General features: G+C 35.6%; 1 protein-coding gene across 1 annotated transcript in view; it reads left to right on the top strand.

Annotated features, from left to right (window-relative positions):
• Window positions 1-12,280, top strand: part of LOC136833836 (muscle calcium channel subunit alpha-1-like) — a 698,390-nt gene that overhangs the window by 55,235 nt on the left and 630,875 nt on the right. The window contains 1 exon segment of the mRNA XM_067096136.1: window positions 9,352-9,408. Within this exon segment, the coding sequence (XP_066952237.1) occupies window positions 9,352-9,408 (57 nt within the window).

Raw genomic sequence — 12,280 nt, 5'->3', positions numbered from 1 at the left:
TACAGTCTTAGACACAATGTTGTATGTGACCATACCATTACTATTTCAGTTGAAAATAGCATATTAGTTAAACTGTCTGATCACATGAATATACCATTAAATAAAAACAGTTGGTCTCTATGTCTGCTAGCACTGTGGATAGAAAAAAAACTTTTATGGCAACCATTTTGTACGCCATCTTGGTTACAATTCATTTAGTAAGGGTTTTCAATAAAATGTGGTATGGAACATTTTATAACCTAAAAGTCGAGTTTAAAAAAAAAACTGGCATATTCCATCCAATAGATGCTCCCAAACCAGTGAATCTCAACATAGATGGCGGCCATTTTGAAAAATAGCCGCCATCTTGGATTTTCAGGTGGCCAGCGCCCTTTTCTAAGAGAGCGTAGTCTTAGGAATGTTTGTGCCAAATTTCATGCTTGTTTCACTATCTGAACGATTTTTACAGCAATCTGCTGCACTATAACCAAAACAAGGTAACTACCAACACAGTATAACTACCAACAAAGTAGTTTGATAATTTGTACAAGATTATCCCCTTACAACATTTCACTTTGTTACATTCTAGTAGGTTGCTTTTTCGTTTTTTTTTTATTTTGCAAGATTACGGAAATAGTTCAGTGTGAATTTTCACGAAAATTCTACCAAAGACAGGCCTAGTTATTGATCACTGGCGATTCGATTTTGGGAGAGATAGGACTGGAACTTTTTCGGGTCTTTTTATAAATTTGACAGTAGGTTTGCTTAAGGTCTGTGCATATTTACGGTATTGTTTTAAATTTTAGTTCTGTTTTTTTTTTATATTGCCAAAATGTTCTGCTTTTCATAGGTCACAGATTCATGCAAACTTGATTTTCTCATAATCAAAATTTTATTATGAAATTGCATATTTTGATGTCCAGATGAGGTGACTCCTTTCTTTTGGGGAGACTAGGCGAGCTATCCTGACGACAGTACTCTTGCATCCTGAAACTTTGCGTTTGTAAAATAATAATAATATAATGATAATAATAATACTTCATCTGACGTTATGAATTAAAATTGGGATATTGTGTAGGTTTTCACAACCATTACAATCTTATCTTTTTCCTCCCGGAATAATCCACCTGCTGGTGGATAATCTCTCTCTCTCTCTCTCTCTCTCTCTCTCTCTCTCTCTCTCTCTCTCTCTCTCTCTCTCTCCTCCTGTGTCAGTATTCTCACTCATTGCTTATTCACTTTTCAGAGATCTGGTCATGACATATTTAAAGCTGTCAAGGTGTTCTGGAGCGGGACAGTTCTGATATTTCTTCGATATTCTGGAATATTAAATTATATATAATATCTCTTAAGTTATATTTTTCTATTTGAGTTCGACTTGGTCCTGGTTTCGATGTCTGCTGGAGATTTAATCGCTCTTCTTCATTATAAATCAGTTTTACACTTTTCCCTCGTATTGAGAATGCGTGGATGAATTTGAAATTTTTGTCTTGAGGATGGGGTAGGGGGGAATGGATGTTGTTTTTGCATTTGCCTCTCTCTCTCTCTCTCTCTCTCTCTCTCTCTCTCTCTCTCTCTCTCTCTCTCCTCCTTTATATCTCTCTCTCTCTCTCTTTCTCATTCCTCCTTTATATCTCTCCCTCTCTCTTTCATTCCTCCTCTCTCTCTCTCTCTCTCTCCTCTCTCTCTCTCTCTCTCTCTCTCTCTCTCTCTCTCTCTCTCGTTGAAACTGTTAATGTATGCATGCGTAGTTTACAAAATGGAAGAAAAAATGAAATTGTGATCATTGCGGAGATCCGTAGAAGAAATGGTATAAAGTTTAGCATCAAGTGAAAGGGTGGAAGAAAGCATACTGAGATATCTTCATGTGAAAAGGTTGCATGGCGATGGAAGAGTAGAAAGAGGAGAGGCATACCTAGAAAGGGTTGGATAGAGTAAGAGAAAGTATATTGGAGAGGAAGTTTTAGTAGTCAGGAAGCCAAGATTGTTGAATAGCGCAGTGTTTGTGTGTAGGGGTGTTAGACGCACTGCTGATGATCAGCCTTTTGTGTAGGGATGTGAATCAGACGATAATGCAGAAGTAAGTATGGCTGATTGTATTGCGAGTTTGGTCGACGTGGTCTTGATGAGAATCATTCGTCATATCATAAAAGACGGAAGAAGATACTGCTTCTATTATTATTATTATTATTATTATTATTATTATTATTATTATTATTATTATTATTATTCAGAAGATGAATTCTGTTCATACGGAACGAGCTTCAAAGAATATTATGGTGTTAATTCGAAATAAGTAACAGAATGTAATAGGCAATACAGAAAGAGGAGATCAGTTATTACAAAAACAGATGAATTAACACATTAATAAATGAATAGGAATTCTACATAAAACTTCAGTGGACATACAAGATCATACGCATTTTTTAATGTGGTACAGGAATCAGGTTTGGGAACAAGGTGATTGCGAGTCATAAAATTTGCAGCAATCACAGTGCACAGAGGAGTTAGAAACAGCAATGGCATGAAATGTAGGTATGTGGAATTCAGATTATTCATTATTATTATTATTATTATTATTATTATTATTATTATTATTATTCAGAAGATGAACCCTGTTCATATGGAACAAGCTCACCACAAGGGCCATTGACTTGAAATTCAAGGTTCCAAAGAACGTAAGAGAAGGTGAAGAGAAATACAGAAAGATTTCACTTATTAAAAAGAAAAAATGTAGGATTTAGGAATAGATTTTTAGTTTTCTGAAAAGAAAACTATTGTGCCGGCTTTGTCTGCCCGTCCGCACTTTTTTCTGCCCTCAGATCTTAAAAACTACTGAGTCTAGAGGGCTGCAAATTGGTATGTTGGTCATCCACCCTCCAGTCATAAAACATGCCAAATTGCAGCCCTCTAACCTCAGTAGTTTTTATTTTATTTAAGGTTAAAGTTAGGCATAATCGTGATTCTGGCAACGCAGTAACACAGGCCACCACGGCCGGCTGAGAGTTTCATGGGCCGTGGCTCATACAGCATTATACCGAGACCACCTAAAGATAGATTTATTTTCGGTGGCCTTGGTTATGCGCTGTACAGAAAACTCGATTGCGCCGAAGAAACTTCGGCGCATTTTGTACTTGTTTTTAATGACCTTAAATGCGATTTATAAAAACCCTTAATATATTATACAAGTATTTGCAGTATATATCTGAGGACTGAGTTCAAGAAAGGCAGTTGCTTGGCTGGTGAGAGGACGGGAGATGTTAGCGTTGAGGTAACGCAGGTAAATGTTTCATATGAGGAACTTTTTGAGAATAATAAGTGGGGATGATCCTCAAATATTTTGGTGAAGGTGTTATTTATTTGAAGATAAAAAAAAAAATTATTCACTGATAGCCGACCGTGATTTCACCTGCATGTCATAATGGCTACCGCGGTCCTTAATGAAAGCTTTAAGAAACTGGTTGTTTTAAAATACTTTTTCTTAAACATCTGTGACTTTTGATGATGTTTATGAGAATGTTTGATTATGTTTATGAGAATGTTTCAGCCGTGTTTTTTTTTATGCAAATGTATGTATATGCAACATATACAACATTCATATTTCATTTACCTGAGTATTCCTCATTTACCTTAATAATGTTATCGTGTCTTTTACGTCTTCTTTTTCTTTTTCTTCTTCTTCTGATTCTGTTCCTCTCTCTAGGGACCTCTGGCAAGTATTGAGGTATGCCCAACTCTTGGCACTGGTGCCCGGATTCTACCTCGCCGCGTCTACACAGAGAGAGAGAGAGAATCGTCCGTACACCACCATCATCTCACAGCGGTTCATTCGCCCTATGGATTATGTTAATTTCTCTCTCTCTCTCTCTCTCTCTCTCTCTCTCTCTCTCTCTCTCTCTCTCTCTCTCTCTCTAGATGGAGAGAGAGAGAGATAATCGTCTTTACACCACAACCATCTCATGGCGATTCATTCGTCCTATGGATTAGCTTAATTTTTCCATCTAGAGAGAGAGAGAGAGAGAGAGAGAGAGAGAGAGAGAGAGAGAGAGAGAGAGAGAGAGAGAGAATCTTCCTTACACCACCATCTCACAGAGCTTCATTCTCCCTATGGATTGATCATACTTTTTCCACTTAGCGAGAGAGAGAGAGAGAGAGAGAGAGAGAGAGAGAGAGAGAGAGAGAGAGAGAGAGATCTTCCTTACACCACCATCTCACAGAGCTTCATTCTCCCTATGGATTGATCATACTTTTCCACTTAGCGAGAGAGAGAGAGAGAGAGAGAGAGAGAATCGTCTTTACACCACCATCTTATAGCGGTTCATTCGCCTTGGGTTGTCATATTTTTTCCACCGTGAGAGAGAGAGAGAGAGAGAGAGAGAGAATTAGATGAGATACGTTGTTGATAATCTCCTTGGTGATTCTGGAGTTGTCGTCCTTATGGAGTGTCAGCATAAGGGTGGTTATTGACTAAAGGGGTGAACAAGAGATTATCATCGGGAGAGCCGGATTATTATTGTTCACGGGGCTGTTTTCGAATAAGGTCTAATTCCCTCGCAGATTTGATGAGTCAAGATCGTTTTCGATAATTTGCTATTTATTTTCAGTTCGGGTTCCGTGACTAATATGAAACGACAAACCAAGGAGCAAATGCGCCGAAGTTTCTTCAGCGCAATCGAGTTTTCTGTACGGCTTATAATCAAGGCCAGCGAAAATAGATCTGTCTTTCAGTGGTCTCGGTATAATGCTGTATGAGTCGCGGCCAATGAAACTTTAACCATGGGCCGGTGGTGGCTTTTCCTATATCGTTGCCAGATGCACGATTATGGCTAAATTTAACCTGAAATGAAATAAAAACTACTAAGGAGGCTAGAGGGCTGCAATTTGGTATGTTTGATGGCTGGCGGGTGGATGATCAGCATACAAATTTGCAGCCTTCTAGCAACAGTAGTTTGTAAGATCTGAGGGCGGACAGAAAAAGCACGGACGGACAGACAAAGCCACCTCAATAGTTTTCTTTACAGAAAACTAAAAAGTTTATGTAAAAGAAATAGCGTTGTTTGTTAAGAAGCCGTAGTCTTGAAGAAATTAAAAGTACACACACCACCTGGGAATGGTATAGGAGGTGTAACCCCCTCCCTCTCTCTCTCTCTCTCTCTCTCTCTCTCTCTCTCTCTCTCTCTCTTCTTTTCCATTGTTGTTGAGGGTCTTATTCCCATTTTCACTTGGTCTTTTTACTTTTTCTTCCTTCGTTTTCGGTGTTTGTTTGTCCACCAATTTGATGAGGTCTGTGTCTTTGACGCTGAATAATTGTAATATAATAAAAAATACTTTATTCTTAAAAGCAGAAGTATAAAAGCATGATTCATTATATTCAGTTATAATATATATATATATATATATATATATATATATATTATATTATATATTATATATATATACATACATATTCATATATGTATATATATACATTTATATCCATACATACATACGTACATACACACAGATATACATACGCACACACTATATTCCATCTCTTTAGAAATAAACGCAAAAGAACGCCGTATTCCTCTTTCTAGGAAACATTGTCAGTAAACGACATTCAGCATATGATCGGATTTCTTTGGGAAAACGTTTTAGTTTTTTTTTTTTTTTATTGTATTGGGAGAAACAGATTACATTCGGAAGAGACTTAGAGAGCATTCCCATCTGACCTATGAGTAAGCAAGCCACGATGGATTGAGGGAATTTTTGGGTGGTTTGGAAGTAAATTTTTTTTTAACCTTTTTAGTTTTCTGTAGAAGAAAACTATTGTGCCGGCTTTGTCTGTCCGTCCGCACTTTTTTCTGTCCACACTTTTTCTGTCCGCACTTTTTTATGTCTACACTTTTTCTGCCCGCACTTTTTTCTGTCCACACTTTTTCTCTCCGCACTTTTTTCTGTCCTCCCTCAGATCTTAAAAACTACTCAGGCTAGAGGGCTGCAAATTGGTATGTTTATCATCCACCCTCCAATCATCAAACGTGCCAAATTTCAGCCCTCTAGCCTCTGTAGTTTTTATTTTATTTAAGGCTGAAGTTAGCCATAATTGTGAGTCTGACAACGATATTGAACAGACCACCACCAGGCCGTGGTTAAAGTTTCATGGGCGGTGGCTCATACAGCATTATACCGAGACCACCGAAAGGTAGTTCTATTTTCGGTGGCCTTGATTATACGATGTACAGAAAACTCGATTGCACCGAAGACATTGGAATGTATGTGAGAGCTAGTGTCATAATTCCAGAGAATTACTCCCTTTATTAACCTTTGTATACATACATAAATTTATCATGATAGCGCCGGCATAACACAAAAAAAAGAAAGAACCACTCCGGAAAAAACAAGGTTATTACAAATGTAACTATAATCTTGAAGGGTAAAAGCATTGGAAATCTGATAACCACTCGAAAAGGCAAACAATGGTTAAAATAATTATTATGGTTAAAACAATTATTATGTAACTATAATCTCGAGGGGGGGAAAATTGGGATTTTGATAACCACTCAAAAAGACAGAAAAAGCTATTATATATGTAACTATAATCTTGAAGGGAAATAAGTATAACTACTCAAAAGGCAAAAAAAAAAATATATATAACTATAATCTTTAGGGAAAAAATTACAACTGATAACCTTTCAAAAGAAAAAATATATATATATATATATATATATATATATATATATATATATATATATATATATATATATATATCATATGCAACTATAATCTTGAAGGAAGTAATTATAGTTGATAACCACTCGAAAAGGCAAAAAAAAAAAAAGGTTATCATATATGTAAAAATATAATCTTGAGGGGTAAAAAATGGAATTCTGATATCCACTCGAAAAGGAAAAAAAAATATATGTAACTACAGTATGATCTTGAGGGGAAAAAATTTATATCTGAACGCCTGCTATCTCGAGACTCATTTTGACAGTGCAAATTGATGAGAGAGATTGATTGTCTAGAGCATCATCAAATTGTTAGGTCTCGTTGAGTCTCTCGACTTTTGACGTCGCGTGTGCTCTCCGCTTTCCCCGAATCTACAACTGTTATCACTCAGGAATTCTATTAAGGGCTGTTTTTTACCGTGAGCCGAGTGCTCTTGGAAAAATAAGTCGAGGCTTTGGAGACTGACGCAGGATAACTCAATAAAGAAAGATCTCGCGGGTACTCAGCGAATTGAATTTGTCATTTTCCTGTTTCTTTTTCAGTGCTTTACTCTTGCGTGATCTCTCTGTTGAGACCTAAAGCAAAACTATGGAGAGAGAGAGAGAGAGGGGAATCTTTTATTCTTTGTTCTTGGTTCATTGGTAATTATATATTATATATGTACATATGTTGGTAATTATATATTATATATATGTATATATATATACATATATATTAACCAGTTTTTTTTATATATATCTTTTCAGTGGTTATCAGATTTCCAAGGCTTTTACCTTCAAGATTATAGTTACATTTGTATATATATATATATATATATATATATATATATATATATATATATATATATATATATATATGTGTGTGTGTGTGTGTGTGTGTGTGTGTGTGTGTGTGTGTGTGTGTGTACACATACACATACGTATCATATAAATCATATATATATATATATATATATATATATATATATATATATAATCTTTCTTTCTTCAATAACTATGGCTTTGAGAAATTAAAAATAATTCTCTTCCTACCACTTTTCCTTTCCTGTCTGTCTGTCTGTCTATCTCTACCGCTTTCTGACTGTCTGTCCGTCTTTCACTACAGGTTCCTTGACGACTCGTCACAGGAAAATCTACAATTGACTAATCATTTGTAAATGTATAAAGGTTTATTAATATCTCAATATTAGTTGAAATATATTAGGAAAATATTTGACAAAGTCGGCAGCGTTATACTTCAGTGTTCATACGCACTCAGGATCATCTATGCCGTCTGATAGTGACCAAAAATAATTATGAAAAACTTTTGGGCCTAAAATGTTCCAGTCCGCCTTGCTTCCTCTGAGTGGAATTGCCTAATCCGTCCTCGCATTTAGCCAGATTACAGAGGCTTATAATTCATAAACGATTATATAACACACCTGATAACACACATTTTGATTTATTCTTGCGGTTAATGTGTTGGTATCAGTGACTTTGTGACGAAAGGTACTTTCTAGTTTTCATCTCGGGTTTATCATAAATTCGTTCATGTCTCAAATTACAATTTTTCAAACGCAAGGATTAGAGATAGTTCAAACAGTTTGATATTTCTTGCCTTAAATGGTGAACGCATAACCCTTGAGTTTGTAATGTTCTATAAAACTAAAACCACGACGAACAGATGTTTGAAAAAACTTGAAATTGTTTTTGATCTGTTGATGATGAAGTGATTAAAGTCGCTGTAGGATTAAGTAATTGCTGGTGTTATTATATTATATTATATTATATTATATTATATTATATTATATTATATTATATTATATTATATTATATGTGGCAGCGCTGGTTACAGTGTTAGTTTTTGTTCTTTTTAGGTTAATGTGTAAAGAATGATGGATTAGATATGACAAAGGACTCTGCTTTTCTTGATCCAACATTATTTTACCTGTAGGGGGGTGTCGTCAGTTCACCTCACGCGGTGCAATGTAGGCATTACTTAGGGTTCTTTGCAACGTCCCTTCGACCCCTAGCTACAACCCCCTTCATTCCTTTTACTTTACCTCCGTTCATATTATCTTTTTCCATCTTACTTTCCTGAATCCTCTCCTAAGAATTGGTTTGTAGTGCAAATGCGAGGGTTTTTCCTGTTACTCCTTTAAATCTTTTTCTCTCAATTTCCTTTTCAGCGTTGAATGACCTCATAGGTCCCAGTGCAGGCATTTGGCCTTATTTTATGTTCAGATTTCAATTCCAAGATCATTCCAGTTCTCTGAAGTATACGGTGCCACACTGACTGATAGTGACTTGTGTATGACTGTCTATGCCTCTTTCGTTGTACTGTGTTTCCTTTTACTACGACCTTACTTCATGACAAACTTCCTTCTACCTTCTTATAGCTTTCTTTCTTCAGCAGGACATAATTAGTATTCATTGATACTAATAAATAAAATCTATAGCCCACAGCTTCCAAAGCCACTCAGCAGTGGATGGATGTAATAATATTTGCCAGCTGTCGCTTTTGTCCCAGTTCATCTCAGTTCATACAGAAATGAGATCTTTGATTGCTGTTTTGATTTTTGAGTAGTTTTAAATCAGTGGTTCTAGGCATTGTTTTTTTTTTTTTACATGTAGAAAAAAACATAGTTTACTAACACGTGCTTTTTTTTCCTCTGCGTTTCAGGAGGGCAAGAATTCTTCAACCATGGGCCATATTCTATAGCCCAGGGTGTTGTTGCAGGTAAGAAGAAGGCCATTTTGTAGGCATGGTGTGTAAGTGAATGTTACCTGTTTTTTACCTGTGTGATAAATTCCTCTTTCTTTTCCTATTCTGTGGAGATGAATATTACCAGTTGTATGTGTTGTTTTATGTGCAAGAATATTTCCATTTTTTTCATGTGCAAGATTATTAATTTTTTCGCGTGCAAGATTGCTTTAAGTTGCTTTATGTGCAAGAATATTTCAATTTTTTTATGTGCAAGATTATGTTCATTTTTTCATGTGCAAGATAGCTACCATTTCGTATGTGCAAGATTATTTCCATTTTTTCATGTGCAAGATTATTTCCAAGATTATTTCCATTTTTCATGTGCAAGATTATTTCCAAGATTATGTTTATTTTTTCATGTGCAAGATTATTTCCAAGATTATGTTCATTTTTTCATGTGCAAGATTGCTACCATTTCGTATGTGCAAGAATATTTCCATTTTTTTCATATGCAAGATTATATCCAAGATTATGTTCATTTTTTCATGTGCAAGATTGCTTCCACCTTCTTATTTGGAAGATTATATCCACTTTTTCATGTGCAAGATTGCTACCATTTTTCCATGTGCAATATTATTTCCATTTTTTCACGTACAAGAATATTTCCATTTTTCATGTGCAATATTATTTCCATTTTTTCAGGTGCAAGAATATTTCAATTTTTCATGTGAAAGATTATTTCCATTTTTTCACGTGCAAGAATATTTCCATTTTTCATGTGCAATATTATTTCCATTTTTTCACGTGCAAGAATATTTCCATTCATGTGCAATATTATTTACATTTTTTCACGTGCAAAAATATTTCCATTCTTCATGTGCAATATTATTTCCATTTTTTCATGTGCAAAAATATTTCCATTTTTCCATGAACAAGATTATTTCCATGAAGTAATTGTAAACTTTCACAAAACTGTCATAAAACTTTCGCTATGCAGTCATACCGACCTAACCTTTACCCATCCGTATGTAGCAGAGTTACTGTGACGGTAATAGGCTTAATTTACTCTCATTATTATTATTACGACTGTAAGATTAATATTTAATATTTTAGAAAGAACAACCAAAGTCGTATTTCTATGCAGAATAAAATGCAGTTGAGCACGAACGCCAGAGGACAGAATTAATGAAGAAGTGCAGGTGAAACCTTTAAAAAAAAAAAAAAACAACAACACTATCTGCTATACCGAACTCGCCGGCGAAAAAATTAAAATAGTAATAAAAACGAACATAAAAGTGAATAAAATAAACAGGAGGCGGTATTCTTGAGTTTACCGCCAGGAGCGAGTGGATGACGGCCGTTTTGGAGCTGGCTCGTATTATTATTATTATTATTATTATTATTATTATTATTATTATTATTATTATTATTATTGTTATTAACATAAAACTGAATATTATCTCGAGATGAAATAGAGAAGCACTACCACCACCACCACCACCACTACCACTATTATTATTACTACTACTACTACTACTATCATTAGTGGTTTGGGGGGGGATAGAATTTTTCTTTCATCTTGTGGGAATGATACCGCGTGTGGTCTCGCAGTCACAATGGTGGTATGACCGTAGCCTCTCAGAAGTTCTAGATTAAATTTTAATATTTCTTGCTGTGAGTTTTTAACTTTAGATCATCGTTAGCCTTTTATTGCGTCCGCTTATGCGTCTTAAGAAGACTAGTTGGTATCAGAACTGTAGATTTCGTTTGTAAATGCGAAAATTTGATGGTCGAATTATCGGAGGTCAAAGACGAAGCAGAAAGAATTTTGGACACTTTAACCGAACTCTATGCTAAAACGCAGATGACTTTCATCTGTTTTAAGAGAATTTCAGTTTCCTGTGTTGCTTTTTTTCCGAAAACGAATCTTATTTTGTTTTTAGTTTTCTGTAAAGATAACCATTGTGTCGGCTTTGTCTGTCCGTCCGCACTTTTTTTCTGTCCCCACTTTTTCTGTCCGCCCTCAGACCTTAAAAACTACTGAAGCTAGAGGGCTGCAAATTGGTATGTTGATCGTCCGCCCTCCAATCATCAAACATACCAAATTGCAGACCTGTAGCCTCCTCAGTAATTTTTATTTTATTTAAGGTTAAACTTAGCCATAATTGTGCGTCTAGCAATATACGGTAGGCTACCACCGGGCCGTTGTTCAAGTTTCATTGGCCGCGGCTCATACAGCATTATACCGAGAACACCTAAAGATAGATCTATTTTCGGTGGCCTTAATTATGCGCTGTACAGGATCTTTGACTTGTTTTTTTCTATTTCGAAGTGACGCCTTTCTCACTTATTGATAACATCGGCGTGGAAACTGTTTTGTGCTCATGTCCCTTTTAAACCCAGTGCGATGGGACATTTCGCAATGAGAAGCCTTCACGAGATGGAATATTACTAAATTAGCTAATATGTCTACAATGACGTCTTGGGCAATTTAGCTGCTCAAGAGAGAGAGAGAGAGAGAGAGAGAGAGAGAGATGGCATACAGTATTTGGCGTCGTACTTTTCCGAACAGTGACCTTTATAATTTTCTATAGGCAATTTAGTGTCCTTGTCTGTCCTTCTTTATCTTGTGTTCAGTTTTCATACTAGTTATTGTTATTCGCCCCACGCCTAGTAATTTTTACTATACGCTCAATTACCTAGAAAATGAAAGAAAAGAAGAAATCTGAGATTTTATTTTTCATATGTACATGATAAAATTCAGTATACGCTCAATTACCTCTTTGATAAACAAGTAAAAAATGCGCCGAAGATTCTTCAGCGCAATCGAGTTTTCTGTACAGCATATAATCAAGGCCACCGAAAATAGATCTGTCTTTTGGCGGTCTCGGTATGATGTTGTTAT

The sequence above is a fragment of the Macrobrachium rosenbergii genome, chromosome 52 (genome assembly GCF_040412425.1).
Source record: "Macrobrachium rosenbergii isolate ZJJX-2024 chromosome 52, ASM4041242v1, whole genome shotgun sequence".
NCBI classification, from domain to species: domain Eukaryota; kingdom Metazoa; phylum Arthropoda; class Malacostraca; order Decapoda; family Palaemonidae; genus Macrobrachium; species Macrobrachium rosenbergii.
This window is presented reverse-complemented; position numbering and strand designations above follow the sequence as displayed.